The sequence below is a fragment of the Podarcis cretensis genome (genome assembly GCF_951804945.1).
Source record: "Podarcis cretensis genome assembly, chromosome: 3".
NCBI classification, from domain to species: Eukaryota; Metazoa; Chordata; class Lepidosauria; order Squamata; family Lacertidae; genus Podarcis; species Podarcis cretensis.
The window spans coordinates 25,294,710-25,320,257 of NC_137172.1; the positions used below are offsets into that span (position 1 = coordinate 25,294,710).

General features: G+C 39.9%; 1 protein-coding gene across 3 annotated transcripts in view; it reads right to left on the minus strand.

The window, feature by feature from the left end:
- UBR2 (ubiquitin protein ligase E3 component n-recognin 2) overlaps positions 1–25,548 on the minus strand; it is a 62,997-nt gene that overhangs the window by 10,548 nt on the left and 26,901 nt on the right. For 2 of the 3 annotated variants that reach the window (XM_079968406.1, XM_079968405.1), the window contains exons 17-44: positions 24,960–25,070; positions 23,961–24,026; positions 23,066–23,188; positions 22,503–22,566; positions 21,392–21,516; positions 20,151–20,203; positions 19,009–19,111; positions 18,095–18,143; positions 17,258–17,412; positions 17,041–17,143; positions 15,337–15,446; positions 15,163–15,243; positions 14,375–14,556; positions 13,676–13,875; positions 13,094–13,187; positions 11,750–11,911; positions 8,586–8,683; positions 8,272–8,350; positions 7,158–7,306; positions 7,000–7,055; positions 6,613–6,709; positions 5,503–5,570; positions 4,995–5,130; positions 4,605–4,692; positions 3,077–3,207; positions 1,948–2,056; positions 1,248–1,304; positions 259–336 (exon numbers count right to left, since the gene is read on the minus strand). In XM_079968406.1, the coding sequence (XP_079824532.1) occupies positions 259–336; positions 1,248–1,304; positions 1,948–2,056; positions 3,077–3,207; positions 4,605–4,692; positions 4,995–5,130; positions 5,503–5,570; positions 6,613–6,709; positions 7,000–7,055; positions 7,158–7,306; positions 8,272–8,350; positions 8,586–8,683; positions 11,750–11,911; positions 13,094–13,187; positions 13,676–13,875; positions 14,375–14,556; positions 15,163–15,243; positions 15,337–15,446; positions 17,041–17,143; positions 17,258–17,412; positions 18,095–18,143; positions 19,009–19,111; positions 20,151–20,203; positions 21,392–21,516; positions 22,503–22,566; positions 23,066–23,188; positions 23,961–24,026; positions 24,960–25,070 (2,927 nt within the window). Of the gene's footprint in view, positions 1–258; positions 337–1,247; positions 1,305–1,947; positions 2,057–3,076; positions 3,208–4,604; positions 4,693–4,994; positions 5,131–5,502; positions 5,571–6,612; positions 6,710–6,999; positions 7,056–7,157; positions 7,307–8,271; positions 8,351–8,585; positions 8,684–11,749; positions 11,912–13,093; positions 13,188–13,675; positions 13,876–14,374; positions 14,557–15,162; positions 15,244–15,336; positions 15,447–17,040; positions 17,144–17,257; positions 17,413–18,094; positions 18,144–19,008; positions 19,112–20,150; positions 20,204–21,391; positions 21,517–22,502; positions 22,567–23,065; positions 23,189–23,960; positions 24,027–24,959; positions 25,071–25,548 lie in introns of those variants that run through there. The other variant, XM_079968407.1, reaches the window with a different exon arrangement.

Genomic DNA, 25,548 nt, shown 5'->3' on the forward strand with positions numbered 1-25,548 from the left:
AAAACCGCTAGACGAAGAGACTCGCGGAACGGATTATTTTCGTCTTGCGAGGCACCACTGTATTTTTAAGGATACAGAAAGTGAGGAGCTGAACAAAGCATTCATGAAACTTTCAACTTTTTCAAAACTTTAAGACCCCCTTCAACTGAAGATGCCAAGGACTGCAAAGGTTATATACCCTGTCGCTGAGCTGCAGCCTGGTTTCAGAATTATTTCAATAAAAATCAAGGTGGTCATAAGGAATTGCATAAGACTTACGAAAAGTTAGAAGCTTGATTGATGAGGCTACTGTAATCATCGGGAAGGTCTATTAATTTGTTAGATTCTCGCGGGTAGCTAAAATGAAACGAACCAATAATACACATTAATACATTTCAAACTTGGCTTCGGTATGTAAACAGTTTGATCTATTACTGTACATTTGGATTCACTGTTAAGCTATAATGTAGAATTGACATTTTTTTATTATTGAAAGACCTTTAACTACAAGCTTAGTGAGATCAGCTTGGGTGACCCTTGCCTTTTTGTGGGAGGGGGCAGTTCCTGCTGCTCTGAAGGAGGCAGTGATATAGCCACGCCTGAAGACTACCTTCCCTAGACCCAAGGGTATGTGACAACTACTGCCCAGTCACAAATATCTCCTTCCTGGGCAAGGGGCTTGAGAAGGTGGTGGCTACCCACATTCAAACATGCTTGGCAGAAATGAATGACCTGGCCTTATTTCAACCGGGCTTCAATTTCAACCTGTCATTACCTGCATCAGGACAGGCAGCAAAAACACTGGAAAGATGTAAATGAGATAGCAAACAGAGGCATGCATGCTGAGGAGAGGTAAGCAGTAAAAAAGACTAATAGGAAGTTATGGTAACTCTTAGGAAGAGGGAAGCCGCAATGGGATTGATACTTGTCTGCTCATTCAACCATGTTCCCACATTGGTAGGCTTCTTTCAAGGACAGCATCGCTGTATGCAATCCCCTTACTCTATCACTAGAAACTCCATCATGGATTTATACACTCCCTTTTAAGAAAACAGCTAATTAGGCAAACTGGACCTACAATGTAAGAAGCAGGGTAGCGGGAGGATGGGGTACCTTCACAGCCTATGAACAAACTCCAACTAAAGGCCAAAAGGGATGTGGCGGAGCCACCGCTTGCAAGTCTGCCCCATTCACAGATAAATCAGGGGTGAGCAGCGTGTCTTACACACCCCTGAATCTTTCCCTCCTGCTGGTTTTCTCTTACTTACCTTATGGCTTGTCTCTGACCTTGCAGGTATCTTTTTACTTCATCATTATTACACCAGCTGTTAATGGAAAGGGAGGGGGGGAAGGTTAGGGTTCATTCTTGTAGGAGCCAACTGAGAAGTACATCATTCAAGATCCTGCATCCAGAATTTCCATTTGCGAAAGAGCATCTCTGGATCAAACCCATTGTAATTTAAATACTCTTAATGCTGTGAAATTTCTCAAAAACAGCTTTCAGCATTCCAACAGCAGAATCAGATTTCACATATTTTTTGGGGGTGGGGAGGAGATCTACTGTGGTATAGGCTGTCTATTGCAATCCCATCACAAAATCTTGCAACAGCTGTATGCCACCATTAGAATGACAGCTATCTCCACTCCAGGATCTTGCATTTGGGAACTATACTCCAATGCAATGAGGTAGTACCAATCCTTATAGCAGTGTGATGCAAAATACTCACATTTGCCTGTAACAGCACAGAACAATGCAAATGTGTACTACATGGATGCAATTGCTGCCCTGCACTATTTTAAATAAGCATGTGTCTGCTGACACAGTGATTTATAATGTTTAACTATCAGGTTGTCTCTAAATGCACACACTGCTAGTTCTCTCTGTCATCTGATATAAACACTCTACAAAAAAAAAGTGTTTTTCCACTGTATAGTTATTTAAATTGAAATAATAAATATCGTTCCTACCTTTCAACTAGCGTATCTGTAATTTTGCTGTTTTCTTGAAAAAGGCAAACGAGGTTGTTTGGCAAAGAGAGATAGCTACATAAATGTTCAAACTGGTTTGCCCCACTGACTGCAACGGGAGAGAGAAAAAAGAAAGATATATTATGATGATGGTTAGATGAATCAATCATCTGTAAGGAATTCCCCAAACAAACATGTACGCATGTGTATAATTTCCAGAGAAGTAGCCATTTTGCAGTCTTTAAGGTTCCACAAAAATAGTTATGTTTTGTGCTACAATAGACTAACATTTAAGAGGGAATAAGCTTTCATGGACTACAGTTTGCTTCGCTAGATGCTTTTATTTATTTATTTCATAAAATTTATATACTGCTGGGGGGGGGGGGGCTCAAAGAGATGCATTAAAAGACACCCTGAGTTACAGGTATATACATTGTTGTGATTCAGCGGTTTCATGTTGCAGTTTCCTTTTGAAGTTCCCCTTTTCCAGCATGATCACCTTAAGATTGGTTACAGACTATTCTGTGATGTTGAAAATTCCCTCCAATGGTTTGCGTAGAGTCTCTGTGCAGAAGCTGACCTGTCTGTCCTATGTAGAATGTGCAAGGGGATTGTTGGTAGAGGATATGTATCACATTGTAAGATGTGCAGTTAAAAGAACCCATATTTCCAATGAGATTAACTGAATTAGCGAAATATAGCAACAACCAAGGGAAAACTAATAGGCCCACATGCAAAGCCCAACTGAAGTCCCCTTGAAATTAATGGGACATAAAATTAGTCATGACAACCTACTTATTTTAATGGCACTTAAGCACAATTAATGTTCTCTGGATTTGGGCCACTTTAGTTTATATTTAGCTCTTTACACCTGGTATGGTAATTCTGCAAGGTTATTGTTTTTCATTTCCTTATTTAATGCATATTTTGTTCACAAGTGTAAGCTATCCAAAATTTAATTATCCACTACTGCACTTTCTATAAAATCACATTACACCTCACTTCCATTTTCAAGACAAATTAGTTATAATATTGAATATATAAAGCTGCAATTCATTCTTTAGTGTTTAAAATTACACTTCACCAGCCATTCACATTATTGCTTCAAAGTGGCTAACTGATTTTATACCTTGCAATTCTGGTGGTACTGGAACACCATTTAAATAGTGGAAGAACATAGCAGAGCACCTCAGAAAAGGCATGATCCCAGCTTTTATACTTCTCCATAGATGCCATCCAGAGGACATTTCTTTGAAGGCACTAAGAATAAAAACAGATATAGAATTTTTGTGAAATCAATCTTAAAAGTTACACAAAATGCCACAAACATTTAATTGATTTTGCATTTCATCAATTAAGTGCCCAGGCAGGGAAATAAAGGGTGTGATCCAACTGGTGCCCTTGTGCTCAGAGAATGACTTATTTATCCAGCAGATGCCTTTGCTAATGGGATAGCAGGGCCCTCTTCTGGAATGTCTCCAAATTCTGTAGAGCTGTTTTAGGGGTGCTTTGGAGTCGAGGTGATACAGGAAAATCAGCAATATAATAATAAGGTAAAGGTAAAGGTACCCCTGCCCGTACGGGCCAGTCTTGACAGACTCTGGGGTTGTGCGCCCATCTCACTTAAGAGGCCAGGGGCCAGCGCTGTCCGGAGACACTTCCGGGTCACGTGGCCAGCGTGACATCGCTGCTCTGGCGAGCCAGAGCCGCACACGGAAACGCCGTTTACCTTCCCGCTGGTAAGCGGTCCCTATTTATCTACTTGCACCCGGAGGTGCTTTCGAACTGCTAGGTTGGCAGGCGCTGGGACCGAGCAGCGGGAGCGCACCCCGCCGCAGGGATTCGAACCGCCGACCTTTCGATCGGCAAGCCCTAGGCGCTGAGGCTTTAACCCACAGCGCCACCTGCGTCCCGTAATATAATAATAATATTCCTTTATTTTCAATTAGTGAAAGCTTTCACTGGGTGAAAAGAGTGCAAGGGCACCAATTGGATTCCACCCCAAATCTTCTGACTTCATTGTTTTTTTAAAGTAGAAGTCAAAACACTATTGCCTATTCAGTCCCAGGGCTAAACCCACATCTTTAATAATGCCACAATAACTAAGGCCCCATCTACATTATAAATGTAACGCAGTATCATGTCACTGAGCTAGCCCTGAGCTCATTTCGTAGAACATGAGACTCTCAATCTCGGGGGTCGTGGGTTCGAGCCCCACATTGGGTTCTTTCAAGCCCTAAACCAAAACACCTGAAAGACCAGAACACCTGAAAGACTGCCTGCTCATCAGAGCTTATCTGAAATAGTCAGCAGAGAGTTTTCTCCATGTGGCTCCACCTCTGGAGAGTAAGAAATGAGCTTCCACATACAGTGGTACCTTGGGTTACATACACTTCAGGTTACAGACTCCGCTAACCCAGAAATAGTGCTTCAGGTTAAGAACTTTGCTTCAGGATGAGAACAGAAATCATGCTCTGGCAGTGCGGTGGCAGCAGGAGGCCCCATTAGCTAAAGTGGTGCTTCAGGTTAAGAACACTTTCAGGTTAAGTACAGACCTCCGGAACGAATTAAGTACTTAACCCAAGGTACCACTGTATATTAAGCTTGGAGAAGGCAAGTGAAGTATGGAAAGGCTGCACCAAAAATTATGATTTTACCTTCCTGCATACCGGCCAAGACATTTATGCAAAGCAAGAACTGCTTCTTCTTCACCAGTAGGATTTTCTTGGTCCATGCCATTTTCTTCTGAAAAGTGAACAAAGTAAGTCTAAACCTAATTGTAGTGACCACAGTTGTGGATGCTTCACTAGAGAACCTTGTGCAATTTGAAAACTTGCTAAATCTATATACCAAGAGCATAGCAGCATTAACAAAAAGTTGCACTGGAGCAATGCTTTTCGTTTCATAAAGCATAACTGCAACTATCACAATATACACCTGCATCACGGTTAACCATTATTTTGCCCAGGAAGCCATAATTATTTCTCTTCCCTTCTCTAGTTTCCCTTCATGCACAAATCAGCATAACTTTAAACAGAACACATTACCTGTGGATGAGGTAAGCATTATTTGTACAATATGTGCCATAGTAACAAGGTGGAAGATATGAATATCTCCAGTACCAAGACTAACTCCTGAAAAATCCTGACTGTGTACAGCAGGGAAAGAGAGCACCAAGCACACCTGTAGACAAGGGGAAAATCTATAAGAGACAGAACAATTGAATTCTCTCATCCAATCCCCATTTACGTCTGCTTAACCCAATCCCGCAAAGCCATCTTTTCAGCATCCTTACATAAAGCAACAAACAGGGCTGACTTTGAATGTTAACTACTGACCCACTACTTCAGTAAACCAAAGGAAAAGTCACTCATACATCAAGTATTTACTTCCTGTTGCGGGACTCTGACCTGCAACCTTTCTTTTCTGCTATATTTCATAAAAATATTTTGCTAGACATTATTTCCAGTGCGCCGGACTTTCTTTCCAGAAGTTAAGCTAATGATATATGGCATATGGGATTGCAGCACTGTCAGAATTTATAAAGGTACTTACCAATAAATGAAACATGTCAATATCAAGAATGCAAGCAAGATTCCCACTTTTTTCATTAGGCACCAGCGCTGGATATTTAAAATACAAAATGGTTACTGATGTCAGAATTTTATTATTCTACATTTAATTTCTGAAACTGTAGACTGTTTTCTAACCTATTTAATGGCACCTGAGCTTCAAAGTAGTATTGCTGTCTAAAGTAGATTTAGTGGGTGATAATAACCTAAGTCACACTCAGAAATCAATGGCTATTACTCAAGTCCCTAGTATTACCTTCGGTGGATGAAACTTTCAAAACATGGACCACAGTTACCATGAAGAAACACTCAGCTATGGACAATAATGCTTTGTCTCAGGAAGACACAGCACATCCACTTGGAAGACTATCAGCCAGGTGGGTTAGACACTGTCCTTGGCTAGGTGGACTAATGGTCTGATGCAATTTAAATCAGCAACATGCTGATTGAGGGGAAGCCTAACTTGTCAGTTTGCATTTCTTAGTGCAGAAAGTATTGATCTGATGTGTAGAGATCTCTCCTATTCTAATTAATTCAAGAAGGTTCTGGAAGCTTCTCTGTGTGAAAGAAACAAACAGAAGGTTCATGACGTTTGGGTTATTCCTTCAGAGAAACTGAGTACAGATGGCTTAAACTGGTTTTGTTATGTCTTCTGTCAAGGGTCATGCTGAGAAGTGTGATAATGTAAGCAGAATTCACTTTTATAAAGTAAGGCCAGAAGGAGCCTGGGCTTCCCTTTCTCTTTCTCTCTTCCTTCTGGTGTGGTGTTCTGTATATAGTGTTAAGCTTTACACTTATTATAAGTTATTGTAAGTTTAAGTTAAGTCTGCTGCAACTGGATTTCTTATGGACAGTGCCAATCCTGAATGTATTGGATTTGTGACCATTAAGCTCATTTGCCTTCAGTAGCAGTAAAGCTCTGCTGGATGAAATATAATTGCCTCTGGTCTACTTTTTGGGACTCTTGCAACGAGTTTAAGTTTTGTAACTATGGATCCAAAATGTTATTTAAGAACGCACAAGCTCTTCTTCAAGTTTGGTTGCTCTGTCATAATTCTGAAATTGAGAAGAATTACCGTGATCTTGAACTTACATGATAAAAGCCTGCCAAAGTGACCCTGTACTGCCGAGAGTGAAGAAACTGCCCAGTGTGCAGCTGCAAATCTAGTCAACGAAGTAAGGCAGTCATCCTGGAAGAGGACATAACCACAGTTGCAAGCAAGTACGGAAAACAAATGAGGAGACAAAAGCAAACCTCATTCCTTCACGCTGTTTAATGAAAATTAAGCCCTTTGGAAAATTCCTTGCTTTGCTGAAATTGTGGAGGTGACACATATTAATAATCTATAATAGGTGGTTATTTTGTAATAGATGGCTATTTTTCTAAAACTACAGGGGACCCAAATTAAGTTAAAGTTATCACTTCACTATCTCTACTTATCCCTCAGTGCTTTAGCCTTAGTTGGTCGGCATATCGTACCTGTCTGCAAGATAAGTGTCCAAATAATGGTTTCTCTTCATCTGCTAAAATCCGTTCTGTGGAGGGCAAAAATAATAAGTTAAGTGAGAGTAGCAGAACACCTAAATGGATCTTGCTCCCCTGAGTTCCGACATTTTAACGAATGGTAAATTTGTTACCTATTGTTTGTATTGTATATGCACAACTGCCCCAGCACATTATAGGTACACGTAGATCGTCTTCATTGGGGTGAACCTTCAGGCCCACTTTGTATGTTGCAGTGCCAAATGTTTTCAGCATTTCCTTAATGCTTTCAGAATACGGATTCCTTAAATATGTGAAGAACACATACTATTAGCTACAGGTTTAAAGCACGATTTTGAGAAGCTACACATTGGCTGGAATACATTCCTAGTCTAAAAGGCCAAGCATGCCCTAGACACAGCGTCTGTCCCAGCTAATGTGCCCTTTACATTATCTGCCATCCTTGTTTATTTGGATCTCATAGTTTAGGAAGGCTTTAAACCGCATTTTTCAGAACACCTCTTGCTCACTGTATTCACTTCTGTGAATAAATACTGCAAAAGTCCATTGATTTCGTGATACTGTTGTGCCGAAAGGGATGGGGACAATTACTTTATAATCTGGAGTAATCTTGGCTATGCTCTTTTTGCTAATTTTTGTTGTTGTTGTTAGATGGCAATTTTATTCATTTATGTAAAGTAAAACTAAATATCCTTAATGATAACTTATCCTCAGTTGTTGGACCTAGGTTTCCAACCAACTGAAAACCTTTGCAAAGTATTCCAGAGTGCTTTTATCACTCTCCACTGCACACTATTTTTTTGCCTGAACTTAAATCAATATTTAAATTTATTGCAAATCTAAGTATCAGGATTTTGAACTGAGTCTCCTTCTGCATACACACAACATTGGGTGATATCCCATGTCAGTCATACACAGAATATACCCACTGAAAATAAAATAATCTACTCTGAGTATGACTAACACTGGATATCACCCAGTGTCTGGATGTTTTGCTTTTTTTTCAACCACAGTTGCTCATCCTAAAATAAAAGACAAGTCAAGAAACTCACATCATATCCATCTGGCTTCTGTAAATGTTATGAACACCACATGCATTTTATAATTAAAAATGCCAAAATGTGTATATTTTGTCTTGTAGCTTATAAAAGAGTTCTTACATGCCCCTGGCCTGCTAGTGCTGAACAAACTGTATTTAAATTGGTAGCAGGACAATTTGAAGTTCATTATTAATAAACAGATACATACTTTAGTTGGAACTCTGGTCTAAACCCTTCAGGTAGTTGCAGTTCATCCATTTTTTCTGAGCTACTACAAGAGGGTTTATCTGAAAGGTAAGCAAATGATACATTACTTTACTGGCATGTTAATACTATTGTTCATGATGTCTGCACTCTACAAACTGTAGAAAAAAGCACTCTTGCCAACAGAGAGACCATCAGAACAGTCTCATTGCCAATTAGATACCCAAAAGGAAAAATCCCTTGAACCTGAACAGCAAACACACTATTTTTCACCACCTTTTCCTGAGAAGTGTGATAATGTAAGAAGAATTCACTTACTAGCACTTTCCTGATCTCGAAGCATACACAATGCTTTGATTTGCTGAGATATTGTTCTTATCCACTGAGCAAGATTTTGTTGACTTGAAAAATCTAACCTGTCAAGAACAAACATATACATATGTGTTTTCAAGTCATATTTTTACATAAACGATACAACAATCCCCCAGGTCCAACATCAGGAATGCAGGCCTTGTGCAGCACGGGTGATTTCTTCACCAATTCAAGAACTCTTGGACAGGAAGAGAGGGGCAATGCACTTCCATCCCATTCCCTACCAAAGTCAGTTTCCTGAATTGTTTTTCTATCATGCTCTTACATAACTCTGCTAGAGGGTGAACAAGAGACACAATGCTAAGACCCAGCAATGCAACCAGTGGTAGGAAATCAATGGTCTGAAACCAAGCATTATGAGAAACAGCTGATGGAATTGGGTATGTTTTTAGCCTCGAGAAGAGGAGACTGAGCAAGCTTGTTTTCTCCTGCTCCGGAGGGTAGGACCCGAATCAATGGAGTATTCAAGTTACAAGAAAGGAGATTCTGACTAAACATCAGGAAGAACTTGCCGATGCAACAGGCTCTCTCAGGAGGTTGTGGACTTTCCTTCCTTGGAGTTTTTTAAGCACAGGTTGGCTGGCCATCAGCCATGGGTGCTTTAGCTGACATTCCTGCATTGGAGAGGGTTGGACTAGAAGACCCTTCGGGTCCCTTCCAACTATGATTCTGTGATTCTGTGAAATGACCACTCCAGGCTTTCATATACCAGTATAAATTAATACTAGCATTTATAAATATCTTGGGTTGGATCTATATTTGCATGAAGAAGAACTCTGCTAAATGGATGCTTCCATGGGCAGAAGATAGAGAGAGAGAGAGAGAGAGAGAGAGAGAGAGAGAGATTTGCCAATTCCCCCTTTGCCCTGAAGACCCCCATGCTTCCTACAGATGGGTCCCATACTATGGAACAAGATGGAAGGTGGTGCAGGAAAGGGAATAGCAAAAATAAAATAAAATGCTCCTCTCCTTTCTCCAGTGGGTGTATCTGCTAGAGTCAAGTCACAGCAGGTCTGAATCCAATCCATTTTGTTTTTTCTCTGAACCACCACTACTAGTTGTTAAACATGTTGTATCTCAGACTTGGAGGCAGCAAACACAATGGATTACTGTGGCGTTTGCCCTCCTAGGTGTGTGACATCATACTGGGTTCATAAGGAAAGGGTTAACTAATTGTAAAATGTCTAACCAATGAAAACCCAAGGGCCAGAGTTAACTGTGCATAAGGTTTAAGCACAGAGGGTTTTTTTGGAGAGAGAGTTAAGAGTTAGGGTGGTTGAGAAGACAGTCTGGAGTTAGAAGAGACAGAGAAGGTAAGTCTGTGGGTTGGGCTAGTCTGGTGTGAGAGAGTGAGAGAATTTGTTAAGAGGAGTCAGTCAAACAGTTGAGATAATCAGGCAGAAGGTATTAGGAAGGTATAGGCCGTTAAAGAAACTAAAGTTAAGATACTGACAGGAATATTATCTGAGAAACCATAAACTTGTTAATGTCTGTAAAATAAACTTGTTTTTTGGTTCACTTTTAACAACTGTCTGGACTCAGTGTTTTACCAGAGAGTAATGGGTTGGTAGCAGCGGCGGCACAGGGATCAATAGACCATTAAACATCCGGGGACCCTATGTGATCGCCACAATTACTATCAGAAATCAAATGGATTATGTTAAGAGCTGTTTCCTCAGGAGACTTAGTCTCAGTTTCTCCAAAAGTATTTCCTGTGGCCATCATGCAGAAGCCAGCATTCAACAGAAGAAGAAAAACAACAACTATGTCATGAGGATTAGAGGGCGAGTGTGACGGATTCTACTCTGGCACAGCAAATCTTTTAATGCAGTTCTCTGACCTATTAAGCATATGATTACTGATGTTTACCTATCAGCGCTAAGGTTTTGCAACGTGCGACTTTGCTTTGCCAATCTTTTGCAGCTTTTGCTAGGGCAAACCAAAACAAGCTGAAAGCATGCACAACTTTTACAACAGAGCACCAGTGATACGTTAGGACTACGTATGTTAAGAGATATCTCAGTAATCTGTGACAACATAAAGCATTAATGTTGCCCTTAATGGACAACATTTTTTAAACATTAAGATAAAATGCTTTTAAAATAAAATAGGCTTCTAAATATATATGGTTGTATCCGAAAGCTCTGTAAAGGGAGTTGTGCTAATGCAATGGGACTTCTCCTCCCTCTCCTCCCTGCTGCAGTCCCTGTGTGTTGCCAGGATCTGCTTCACAGTCTTCCCCAACCCTCTGGGGCAGGTTTTGAGAGTGCATGGAGTGGGGAATCCTGGGGAAGGAAAGGAAGGGGAAGTCCAGCTGCGGGAGCAGAAGTATTCTGCTGGCAACACCAATACAACTTCATGGCTTAATAGTTCTGACAATTGCAGCAGCACTTCATCATAAAACTCTTGAACTCGAATGTGTCCGCAGGCTTCAATCTACCCATCTAGTCTGCAATCAATACAGTCTGTTTTCTCCCACTACACATGTTTAAAATGTAACAGAAGGTAATAAGTTAAAAATACAAGGCTACTATAACACAGACAAAAACAATAAAAAGCAGGCATTAATACCAAATGATACCCTCTTTGGCTTTGCTATTTACATATTATTTTTCTATAAATGTATACATATGCATATACATTTATACACATACATTTCTATACCTATCTGAAAATTCCCTTGTAACTATACTCCTCAAAGGAGAGTAAGATTGCCAGGATGATTGGCCTAGGATTCTTAAGACACCCTGAATGATTTCAAGACTACTAAGCATTTCATAACCACACAAAAATCTTTAATAAGCTGTGGTGTCAAATTAAGAATACCTGATGTTTTCCCAACATTAAAGAGAACACAGCACACCCCCAGCATCTATCAGACACTCTCCGGAGTTGCATCCAATTTGTGCCCTTGCACCAGATCTTTTGAACAAACAAGAGGCATCCACTAACAGAGGTAATTTCCCCCCTCTATTACGCGCCCCCCCTTTCCTGCAGCTCTTGGGACCGATCCTCAAAATCAGTTCTGGGTGGTCCCCCACATCCTTCAGGAAAGTAGTACTGGGTTTTATTAATCAAACCAACAGAGTAGCTAAGAAAGGGTAACTGACCTGTTAAACAAACTCCTTGGGGGAGGAAGTAGAGGGATGACCGTGTTGCTTAAACATTCACAAAGGGGACAAAGGAATTCACCATTTTCTACATCGTAACTTGTGTGCACACGTAATCTTTGTTGTCGCCTTTGCTCTTTTGCTTGTACGGCGTCAAAATACCTTTGGAGAGAAGCATAACTTAAAGCTTTGCAAAATGAATTCCACAAGATACCACTGAACACTACTTTGCTGCCTTCATCAACACAAAAGACATCTTCTCCAGCATGTCAAGTCCTTGTTAGAAGGTTTGCAGTACTGGCCAGCCAAATGCAGCATACAGAACCTCTCAATTATGGGACACTTCAATACAAGAATAGTATCACCAGCAGGAAGCATGTCTCAAAATGGGAATTCAGTGCGACGAAACCTTTCCATTTGGGCATGTCTTTAGAAAAAAACTCAATGAGCAAGGTCAAAAACAGCTGGGCATACATAACCTAACATTAGTATATGCTTGGGGAATGCATGCATACTTGGGAAGAATGATGATAAAACACATGAGTTTCCTTTCACCAAGGTTAGAGGAATAAAGGAAAAAGTGAAACACGGAGTGCAAATGTTCTTTACCTAATTTAATTTTTTTATGCAAGACTGCAGCAACTCAATTTATTTCGGGTTAATGAACAGTGAAGTTGCAGCATTTTTTAAAAAGATGTAGTGTTCTCTCAGCCATACGTTACATTTGTCTTCAAAATGTTAAAATATATAGAGACAAAATGGAATTTACTACAGAAACTTTTTTGTACGAAGAAAATTTAAACATTCTTCTGGTGTAGGGGTGGTTATAGGTAAAATGCTTTTATTTGCTCTCGGATTGGTCAGTCAATTTCCTTTTCTTCCCTTCATCCAATTCTTGCTCCTAAGCTTTGTTCCTGTTAGAGATTTGTTACAAAATAAAACCACTGTCTCAAAATTCTTCTCTGCCCCATTAACAGGTAGTGCTCTGATGGTGTTTCCTGCTTGGCAGCGGGTTGGACTCGATGGCCCTTGTGATCTCTTCCAACTCTATGATTCTATGATTCTATGATTCTAGGTAGGCAGTCTGCTGCCCAAAGTGACCCTAATCTTCACCTGACCTTCTGATCAGTCTGCAGATATGCACTATACGTAGAGCCAAAACATTATGAGGCCTGTAACATGCAGCCATGGACTTGAAGATGATCAAATGGGAGATCAACTTCTCAGGCAGGGACATCATGAATTACTTGAGTGGCAGTACATGAATACTTAGCCAAGTACATCAGACCACAGAGGAAAACTGCGCTAAACTGACATCTCTTAAATGTTTAAAATGAAAGTTACCTTTGCCAGCAGTGGGCATGCATAATGTGTCCACAGCTACCAGTGTATGTTCCACATGACAGGTCCGGGTGCATGAACAATGGATCATATTTTTCTGCATGTAAAGACATTTTAAGAAAAACATTAGAAGGAAAAACTGCAAATTTTACTCACATCGATTTTGAAAATACTTTTAAATTATTAAGGAATTAACATCTTAAATCAAATAATTATTTAAAATTTATTTCCCATGTAGCTCATGGTTAATACACATGCACTAGACTCAGCCACTGGGAAAATCCTGGTGGCCCAAGGCCTCTGCATTAAGCTAGAACCAGGGTGATTTTAAATATTTGATGATGGTGATGATATATTTATTTACACACGGTCTTTTCCCTTGATGTGGCTCAAGGTGGCTTACAGATAAAAGCAAGAATCACCAAAAGCATAGAAAAAACATCCATTAAAAACAATTAAACATTAATAGAACTAAAACTAAATACATATGTTGAACAGAATCTTCCTAGTTCAAATCTAGGAGACCTACCGAAATCACATACGACAAAGATGGATATCCAGTATCATAATATTGCCTCTACTTACCAGGATCTGCAATCACTTTACTTCTGTTTTTAGACAAGACTGTCGATCTTTGAACAAATGCTGCCAGCACCATGGCTCTGTTATCCACCTTAACCTCCTGTTCCTCTTGGCATAAGATACAGGTAACAACTTGCCTCTGTGCAGTCACTTTAGTTTGCTCAGGACCCAAAGCTGTAAGCTTGGTATCTGAAACTGAAGGACTAGAATCAAATGATATTAGTAAGTATTTCACTGGAATGTTTTCCAAACTAAGGCAATAGTTCAGTTCATCGTATGCAGCTGCCAATGCAAACATTTTAATTTGGATATGATGCAGCATACGCCTTAAGAAAACTTTAAGAAGAGTCCTACTTTTTTTAAAAAAATAATAAATAAGGAGCTCTCCATAGCGTCACAATTAAAAGCAGCACTCTTGAAAGTGTTTAGATGTGCCAGAATTCAAAGCACAAAGCATACATAAGCACATCCCATATTATTTTAGTAGATGTCATTGTGGATGTTTAAGGGCTCCCTCCTCTCCTGTCCTTCTTCCAGCATCCTCCTCCACTGGATTGGAAACTCTTCTATTTGCACATGACACTCTTAGGATCCAAGTTTAAGAAATTATAAACACAGCCATGAGTGAAAATGCCGCTGCACAATGACAAAGTGAAGTGTCTACTACAAAGGGAGAGACACTGCTTGTCACTTTCATCTTACCTATTATCATGCACTCTGGAGGTAGAAGTTTCAAGTTCATCCATAGTCTGCTGGAAGAGCTCTTTGTTCTCATCAATGAAGTGTCGCTGCATCTCAGACATCTGTGCCATGATCTTCTCTCTGCGCAGCCTAGCAATCTCGGCTTTTCTCTTTCTCTCGGCCTTCTCTTTATCTCGTGTGCTCTAAAAAGTTGTTACGTTAACAAACACAGCAGATTTTAACTGATCTTCGTTTATGCGTGGGTTGCACAATTTACAAGTGTCTTGACATTTAAAAAAACCCCGCGCAAAATAAGCCAAATTTTCTGTACTTGCCCCACACCTGACGTCAAATATTATGCCAGCTGTGGGATACGTGGATGCGGTTTATGAGAAATGGCCTCATGAGCCAAATATGTATCTGTGCCAGGCCTAACTAGCAGTTACAGTTGCCAGAGTAGTGGTGTTCATCTGACCCCGTTGCCTGTGTTGCTTCTGCTTATCAGGAGGTGTAGGCGCAAGGCAGTGGCAAGGCTGGTGCGGTGTTAATGCACCAGGAGCATTGGAATGGCTCCACTGGTGCATATACACCAAGCTGACCTTTCCCTCCCTCTTTCCCTCCTGCTAGGCAACAGTTACCCCACTGACTACTACTGCCGATTTAGGCCCTTAGGGCACAGGTTCCCCATCAACATGGGTAACATAAACTCCTCCCCCCACTACAAATTCCCCTAAATCTGCCTGTTAAGATATAAGCATATATAATGAATGGTTATTACTAGGTTAAGTACTCAATGATTTTATTTTTACCTCTTCCATAATATTTCCCTCTGTCTCCGATACAGGACTTGCAGAAGATCTCTCTCTGAGCTTCTTAACAGCATTAAAAGTCTGGAACGAGGAAATTCATATTGTTTGCAATTTAAATATTGTAACATTCCTCTGTTACTCATAAAGATGTAGAAAAAATGGAGCACAATTTACCTTTAGTATCCATCTGATCATATCCTTGTGGACTTCCAGGTGCGGTGCATTTTGCAAAGTTTCTAGCATTGCCAATATACTTGGGGAATTGCGGGGTGTCTCACCAGGCCCTGTTTCAAACAAGGGTAAGAGAAAACAACAACACTATTACTATACACATTTGCTCTATTTGTTTGACTCCATCGTGTTAGCTTAAATTCAGTATAGTGGAACTGTATTTACTTACAGGATACATGTTGTTTTTAAATCGTATCCCAGGAAAGTGGTGCATTTCCCCTTCATTCAAGCTCCCCCCCCCCCACTGAATTGCAAAATTTATCAATAGTTTAAATTATGATTAGAGCAGAGGAACTGAAGACCATTTTAAACATTACACAGAGGCAAATGTACATTTTACACAGGGAGCCACAGACAATCTGTTCCCTGATTTATGTGACTGAGTCAAATACAGTGCCATATTTATCAGAAGCATACAAAAAATAGGTTTCCTTATTAAAAACCAACCGTGTGTAAAGCACCCCTTGGCATAAAGACAAAGGGGTGTATCCAAATTTGTCCATCTGTGAGCAGAATGGATTTCCTCTTACACAATGGGACTTCACCTTCCCTCGCCTCCCATGTGCCCTCACAATTTGTTCTGGAAGGATAGGGATCCCTCTGAAACAGATTTTCTGCTCACATTATACTAAATTTTACCCAAAAATAAATAAGAATTTGTATACAGTGGTACCTCGGTTTAAGAACAGTCCAGCTTAAGAAGGATTTGGTTTACAAACTCCACAAAACTGGAAATAGTGTCTTGGTTTGAGAACTTTACCTTGGTCTAAGAACGGTATCCGAACGGTGGAAGGGCACCAGCGGTGGGAGGCTGCATTAAAGAAAGCATGCCTCAGTTTAAGAATGGTTTTGGTTTAAGAATGGACTTCCGGAATCGATTAAGTTCGTAAACCAAGGTACCACTGTATACAATAAGATGCTGTGCTTTGTATAATTTTATACTTGTGTTTTAGTTTTACAGGTCTGGTACCTGCAAGTTGCCTTTGATGTCAAACTGGCAGAAGGGCAATTAAGGATGCTAATAAACATTAGGGCCCTATTTCCATAATATTGTGGTTTGCTGTCAATGAGGGGCTTGTTGGTGCCTGTGGCCTGATCATTCCTGCTTCATTTCCTTCCTATAAGAGCAAGATAAACAAATCTGGAAGCCTTGCTTCCCATAATGCCAGAGGAAATAATGGTTTGTTGCTCCCTAGCAAACTACAATCAGCAGGCCAACAAACCATGATTCAAGGTTGTCTGGTGGCTTGTTAGGATGAACTGGTGGCCCAGTTTGGATGAAATGGAAAACCCTGGTTTGTTTACCTTGTTCACATCAGGGGACAAGTGAAGCAATTGGGCAGCCCACAGGAGCCCACTGTTCATGCACAGAAAAGCATGATAAGCCAGAAAATCTGGCTTATTGTTGCATACAAACACAGCAATGCTTCTGTCACAACACATGAAAAAACAGACATATTATTCTTGTTCACTTTTGTACTAGTGAAATAGTAAGTATGCATTTTCTTAAAGAAATGCAGCATTGAAGTTAGTTCCAATATCCTGTTTAATAAATAGCTTTTCAGATGCAGTTATTTTAGAAGAGCATAAACAGAGGTACTATGAGAAAAATCAAAGTTTGCAATGCCTATACAACTATCAACCTACTTGAGATCTTCTGACTGAAAGTAAATGTTATTACATTATCTTCATCAGCATTCTCAATGTGTTGTTTTTCTTCTTGAAGGGCCATTCCAGTCAAGTGTAGAACCTAAGCAAAAAATTAACATGCTTAGAGTTTGTATTTCTAGAAAAAGCTTTCTATACAATTTGCTAATATTTATAAGTAAATTAACAACAGCTGGAGTTTAAAGCTGAAACACACCCTTTGAAGCATGGACTCCGACCAGGCATAGCCATTATGCTCTACTGCCCATTGCAGTATCGTCCTCATAATGCACAACATGACGTCACACTGCAGAATATTGATCAGGCTTTCAAACAGAGGGCAGAATGGAGGTAGAACAGGAGGTGGGAGAGCTGAAATAGAAATAAATGAATAAAATATTGTATAGCCCTGCTGCAGCAAACTTTGAAATGTGTATGAAATATTTAAGAATATGTCATGGAGCCTTTCAAGATGACAAAAAGACATTGGGAGTTTTTATTCTTTCAAGAACATCTACTCACTGAGTTTAGTGGGGTTTACTCTCAGGTAAGTGGGTATAAGACTGCAGCCTATTTCCTGATCTTAGACAATCAAAGCAGTTATGTTGTCATTCTCCCATATCCGGATCCTATGCTGTTCCTAGGAACTGCCAATGAATGAAATCATGTGGCACAGATCACATGCAAAGTTTCCATGTCACCTCTCCATTTTTTATAAGGGCTGGTGGAACTAACACAGGAACTTCATGGGATTTCAACTATCCAAACAATACCAGACAGCAAAAGATCCAAGTATGAAGGAGCAGCCACACCATTCTGATGCAGTATTTGTTTTTGCAAATCTCAAGGGAAGTCTTTCCATAGCCTTCATTTTCTATAATCCGTTACAAGCAGGAAGAAAATTTCAACCTTTTTTTTTTTTTTTTGCAAGAATGTACACATTGTTGCAAATTTCTTAAATCTTGAATCAAGCTCAGTGCCAACTTGATTTTTGATGACATTTTAAAAAGCAGAGACAACTGAGGATACCCTCATACACTGGCAAGACAGGTACCTGTATCTTCCCGGTTTTGTCGCCTTATTTTCCTTTGGGCTTCCTCCGCCTTATAAAAAAAAGAAATATGTATATTTTTAATTTTCCAAACGCTGAAGGCAACAATATTATTTCTGCAAAATTAACAGACACTGCCATTTACTTTCCTCTTCTATTTTTCTGCATTACATTGAGTGCTACAATAATCCTGCAGCTCTGACTCAGGCTTCATTGTTATAAAAGACTGATTTGTTAGCAGTTTTGTTTATTTTTGTAGCAGGCCTGTTTACATCTGGGTTTTTACATTTTGTTGCCAGGCATGAATTCCAAGAAGTAGTGATATGCAAGAAGCTTTATCTTTTGATATTTCCCAGTATTACTTTCAAGGTTTTCCTGGTAACAGAAATGTGGTTCAGCCAAAACTCAATGCCAGGCCACTGGCAGATCAAACAATATCAGATTATTTGGTCATATCAGATGGATCAACAGGAATCCAAAAGTGCTTGTATGGGCTAGGTTTTCCAACCCACACTTTTATATTTTCAATTCCCTTTTCCAGTTAAATCCAGAAGTCTGAAGGAAATGGGATGGAACGGGCAATAAGAAAAACAAAGGAGGCCTGGGCAAAAGCATCACATAGGCAAAGGAACTGTTGTGTGCTGATGGCAAGTAACGGGTAGACAATGAGAAACCTTCAAAGGCTTGAGGCCAGGGACTTAAGCAGGCAACAAAGCTGAATTCTACATATTGATTTGAGCAACCCATTCAAACCTTTGACAGAAGATCTCTAGTTCTGAAAACGAGATCTTCCAGTCGGTGTTACAAGTTAGGAATTTCATTAAGTTTGATTTACTGCTGTAAACTTATCTTTTGGAATTTAATTTATATTTATTTATTTACAATTTATTTATATTTCATTTATATTTCATTGTTACCTTGGATTGCTCTGCCCTTGAAAAATGATAGAAATATAAATTGAAGTATTTAGCACATTCAGGTTTCAGCTCATACAATCCTCTGCCTGTTAGTCCTGGTTTCCTAAAACACAAACAGAACACTTAGAATTCACACCTTAATAACTGAACATTGCTTCTAAAAAGGTTCCATGTACATGAAATAGCAAGCCCTTTGAAAACTCAAGAACGAGGGATACTAGCCTATTCAGGCCTTGTTTTATCCTTTTAACTACTGCACTAGAAGCACCAGTAGTACTCTCTTAAGGGATTCATATACAGGTTTTTTTTCTGGTAGGTGTGTAGGCAGGAAGAGAGACAGCTATTGTTTCCCTTTACAGTACTCCTTCCTTCCTTACTGCTTTTTATTTCCTTCTATATAACAAAGAGTCCTGTAGCATCTTAAAAATGAACAAACTTATTATGGCAAAAACCTTTGAGGATTAGAGGTCCACTTCATCAGAACAACAGTGCATCTGATGACATGGATTTTAATCCACAAAATTTTAGACCACAATTAATTGGTTAGCTTTTAATTTTAATTTTTCCTGCAAAAGGCTAACATTGCACACCCTTTTGAAGTTTTTTTGTATGTAATTTTTTTTTTAGCAAAATCCCGTGATGCCCACTTGCTTGTATAATTAAAATCTGCTTCTGCAGTTGGTTTCTCCTCTCCCTTCCCCAGCCCTCATTCACCCCCAAAATATGTTCAAGGGAAACCCCAACCTGCCAGGAGGAGAAACCCTGAGGTGGGAGCAGATAGTATCTGTGGCTATGTTGGATGTCACCCTTCTTTCACAAATTTGTATATACATTTTTTTTTTAAAAAAAGAAGGGTTTGTTTGTTAACAACTACTTTTGGCAAACTGTGTTCCTATACACCTTGTCATATTTGCCAGTGATTATGTATGTTGTGAACAGTTCATTCAAAGCATCTATTGTCTTATGAATGCAGTTAAGAATAGCCTTAAGCAATCTGTTGCATGATGATGTATTTGTAAATTGTGTAACCCTTCCTGGTAACTCATTATGAAGAAACTGAAAAAAACAAACAAACAAACAAGAAGGCTATGCTTTGTTGTTATTTTACACATTTAGAAAGATGATTGCAGAAAGGACATTACTTGAAACAGGCAACTGCTTCGATCACACTTTCCATTCCAGTCTCCTTGTTCTCCTGAATAATTGAAAAAAGGAACAGAAAATCACTGGATATGCCTATGACTAGTAACTACTTCCCAAATATTTGCACTAGAACACTGGTATATCTATAATAATCATCAAAATTTATCAATCTGAAAGGATACTTTGGTCCTATCTCAGGATCATGCTCTCTATCCTAACTTGCAAATGTGGTGGGATACCACAATTTCTGCTCTGGTTGCCCACTTTCCTGTTGTTTGGTCTTCCACAGCGGCCATAGCTCACCGCTATATATATTACAGTGGTGCCTCGCAAGACGAAATTAATTTGTTCCGCAAGTCTTTTCTTCTTGCGAGTTTTTCGCCTTCGAAGCACGGTTTCCCATAGGAATGCATTGAAAATCAATCAATGCGTTCCTATGGAGACCATCCGGGGACAGAGGGGAAGCGCCGCGCGCCTTCCCCTCTATCCCCGGAACTGTTTAAAGCAAGGGGTGGCGGGGAGAAGATTGCTTCTCCCCGTTGCCTGCCCCGCAATCTCCGGGAACAGAGGGGAAGCGCGCGCCTTCCCCTCTGTCCCTGGAGATTGCGGGGCTGGCAACGGGGAGAAGCGATCTTCTCCCCGCCGCCCCTTGCTTCAAAAGAGGTCCGGGGACAGCGGGGAAGACACGCTGCGCTTCCCCGCCATCCCTGGAGCTTGCGGGGCAAGCTTCGTTTTGCGAAGCAAGCCCATAGGGAGATGCGTCTTGCGAAGTGGCTAAGAAAATGAAAATTCGTCTAGCGAGTTTTTCGTCTTCCGAGGCGTTCGTCTTGCGGGGCACCACTGTACCCTGTTAGGATGCAGCAATGCAGATACAAAACAATTTGACGACTAGCTCTATCCAGGCTTCTGCACACACCCCTCACCAAACATCCATTTCCCCCTCATGGCGTTGCAAGCTTTCTCACCACGTCTGCACTCCCAACAGCAGCAAAATGACTTCAAGTTGCTAAGAAAGTTTAACATACGGTATTGACAGATTTCTAGGCAGCATTAAATTGTAGGAAAGAGTCAAAGAAGAACACAAATGCCTATTGGCTGGAAAGACATTGTGTCCCATAAGAACAATTTTCTCTACGCCTGCCATGAAAACTGAACCTCTCCTCCCGTCTCCACAGAAGCCAATCACAATTCCAAAAGTTCTTTCATCCACTGCACTGAATGTATTTTTAGTGATTCTCACATCTTCAGGCAATGCTTTTACTAATTCACTGTGTGCCATGGGTCTGATGCTCAGTTGATGGATGATCTCCCTCTTGATTTCATCTGTAGCAGTGACTTGTCCAACACCAGGGATAAATCTCTCTCCTGCAAAATAAATCCATAATAACAGCAAACAGGGATCAATTCCTTTTATTAACCATTCATATATTATGTTTTCTGCCTGGCTGGATAGAGACACATTAAGCCACTATGCAGATTATGCACAGAAGAAAAATGCTGCAGACAAGGGCTTGCTGAAATTAAAAGCAATGTATCTAAGCTTACCATACTGACAGGGTGGGCTGATGAGAGAGCAAACAGCAGAATGGTGAAGAACACCAAGGGAGTGCTCCATAGTGACTGACAGGTCAGGCTTGTAATCAGAAGGAATTATTTACCCAGAAAGCAAATCCCTTTTAGTTCTTCCCATTGCCAAATCAACTTTTAAAAGGATGCCTAGCACAGAAGTCCTTGGACCTAGTTGTCTCCAATTTGACATTCATCTTACCTAAGGACACTTCCCTAGGGCCTCCAATTTTTAGAGCAATTGCCCACAAACCACTAGGGAAGGTTAAGTTAGGGGTGTGGGGTTTTTTGCATACCCTAAAACTGTAATGGCTACCCCTGCAAGTAAACTTCTTCAGCTGAGCTTCTGAAGTTTGCCACAATATTTGCCTTCTAAATGGGTGACATGCCTACAAATTTCATTCAATTCCACCCAAAAACAGCTAAGACATTTTCATAATATATTTTTTTACAGTACCCAACATGAAAACTCCTAAACCTATTTTCTGTAATTCAGTGGGTATCATATTCTCTGGAGGGTGCCTGTAAATTTCACCTAGTTCTGTCAAAAAGAAAGAAGTTAAAGGCATTTTTTCATTTCCCACTAGTGAACAGCAGAGGAATGGAGCAGGTCTCAGGTGGAACTTAGCTGAACTGGCCAGCTACAAATTGATTCAGGTTAAGGCAAACTGATTTCTGAAGTGCTGAATTGGGATCCAAACCATTATTTTGTGGTCAGTGCACACTCCTGGTTTCCAAACCCATTCAATCCATAACATATAAACAGAAATAGACAACAAACTTACCAACAATAATTATAATTAGGTACAACATTTCTTCAATAAGTGTATTATTTTGTTGAACCACATCCTGAAAGAAAAGGAAAAATATATTCAGTGAATATATTCAGTGACCTAGTTTACACAGAACGTTCAGCCGTGACTGTATAGGCAAAGTATAGTTCGTCTGAACATCCAAACCCAGGCCAGCAGACTAACCATGGTTCATTTTCTGGTAAGCATGACACAAAACCATACACACTATGGTTTGACTCTATGTCTGAATGGAACAGTCTTGCTTAACCAAACTTCGCTTGGTTATACCACTCCAGACATGTGTCAAGCTATAGAAGCATGAGGCAAGAAGAGATGGAAAACAAACCAAGCTTTGGAGAAACCAGTCACAGCTGGTTTGCTTGTCTATAGCAGAACTACAGTATAGCATTACACGTGAATGCAGTCATTGTATGAGGAAAAGTTTTACAAATATGCTATAGATTTCTTATTATAAAATAAGTCTAATGTACAGTAATCTGTTTGCAGCATTTTTTTTTTAAATGATGCATAACTTTCAACAGCTCATAGCTTACCTTATTGGAGTTTTCAGAACTGAATCTTTTGCCATAATCTGGAGTACTAAATATCTGATAAAGTTCAAAGCGACTCAGCATTATCATCAGGAAGTGATTTGGATCCATCATGGATGCACCTGTCTAATGAAATTTTAAATGTATTTATTACACTGACTAGGTGAAAATAACAAATGTTTCTGCCTTTTAAAAATAAACTTTCCATGCTTGTTTTGGAAACATGGATACTATAGCGTGACAAACTATGCAATGCTGTAAATATTCCTTAATTTATGAACGCAAATCTTCATTAGACTTTGCCTAGGAAGCAACACAGGACTTAACAAAACAGCCCCTTTTATTTTTGTCCATTTTAAGAATAAGTAGAAACATTGGCAGATAGCTTTTCAAAATTTTGTAGTTTTGCTTATTACTGGTTCTGTTTATAATTTTTTCATATACAACATGTTCATAACCCAAACATGGCAGCTCCCTTAGCTGAAAATACAATGAGAGACTTCTCCAAAGTGTGCACACGGATTTTAGATGTAGGTGGATGCAAGAGGACAAGTCACAGAAAACCATACACCTCTTACATACAGGTATGTGAGGATTTTTATTGAAGCATTTTGCCTCAGGTTCAGGACACGCTGAGTTTGAAACCAAGTAGAGAAGCAAAATATGCATCTAGGCATAAAACACTATGATACTGGGGATCCTTCAGCCACCTAAACAGAACCTAAATAATAAATTATTTTCTAAACATCTCAAAACAAATACGAAAATGTGAGAAAGCATCCTAAGAAACCACCTTTCTAAAGAAAGCAATCAGAGTAGTGACGTCTCAGGGTCCTTTAACAACCATATTCAGGCAATAGGAAAGAGCACACATACATCAAAATGACATTAATGTTACCTGAAGCATTACTATATCTTTGTCAAACATCTCTCTTCTGCATTTCACATTATGATAGTAGTATATCTACGGAGGAGCAAAGATATGTTTTTCATAACTGAATAGGTAATTCATATGAAATACAAGATACAGATCAGAAAGAGATTTGCATAACCAGAATGAACGTGAATAAAGCCTTTCCTGCTCACCCCAACCTCCCCTCTCCTTCTGCCACACAGCTGGGAGAAGAACTTCTGTGGGTTTACTTCCGATTTTCGTAAATCTCATCTTGTAATTACATACAAGCCATGGTTTAAAGCAGGGGTTGGCAATGTGCGGCCCATGGGTGGGATGTGGCCCACAAAGACTGTTTTACCGGCCCACAAGCCACCCCTGAACCGAGCTGCCCACTTGGCAAGTCCCCCACATGCTGCGCTAAACTGGTGCAGTGCGGCAACTCGCTGAGAGGCGCCAGAAATTGTGTCTGTGCACACGCAGATACCAGAAATTGCTTCTGGGCATGCTAATGCTTGCTGCATTCCCAACTTGCTGATCAGGAACTTGTGGGTCTAGCATAAGTTGCCTGCAGCTAATTTAGTATTTTACTACTATTTTTTTTTTAATAAAAAAAAACCCCTTAGAATGAAAAATGATTATATCTATTTACAATGTTTATATACATAAACAGATCTTGCATGACAGGAACAGAGAACTTTAACTTTCTTGTTCACTGTACATACAGGGTGGAACAAGAAATCACGAGTTCAGATTGACTTGCTTCTTGGTAAACATGTTTAGCAACCAAACAAGGACAGAAATATTTGAAGACCCAGGAAAAAAATGGGAGCACACAGTCGTCCCCCCCCCCCCATGTTATTATCTCTCTAGGAAGCATAACACAGAGCTATGCTGTGAGCTACTGATCTAGGACAATTAACTCCTTATGCAATAGTATCTCAGATTGTCCCATGACTCTCAGATATATACAGAAAGAGGGGCAAATAAATGTTTGATACTTACTTGGTTAACAAGTGAGAACCCATTCCGCCTCCACATCCCAGCATGTACTTGAGCACACAGAACGAGACATCGCAGGGGATGTTCTATTAGCATAGGTGGACTAAGTTCACTCTGCATTAAGTGAACATAACACAAGAGAAAAAGCTTTAGACATTCATCATGTTTGGTGAGGGCCCTGAAATATATTTATAAATGGAAAGAAAGCCTATTCTACCTCTTGGAAAAAAAACTGCAGGTGTTCTGAACCAGTTTGTACAATGTTTGTACAGTTTGTACAATTTGCAGCATTTAGCTTCATTTCTCCCTAATCTTAGAATCATAGAATTGAAGAGTTGGAAGGGACCCCAAGGCTCATCTGGTGCAACCTCCCCCCCCCCTCACCCCACAATGAAGGGATGGCTTGTCATTTCAAGTGAACCAGAGATTGTGACAAATTATTTTCCCAATTATTTTCCCAATAAGCCGAATTCAAAGTTTTATTACGAACTGCAATCTCTGGGTCACACAAAATCACAAGCAGAGCTTAGAAGAAACTGAACACTGCCGAATTTATCCTCCCAGTCATGCAAATGGAAGCGGGGGTGTGAGA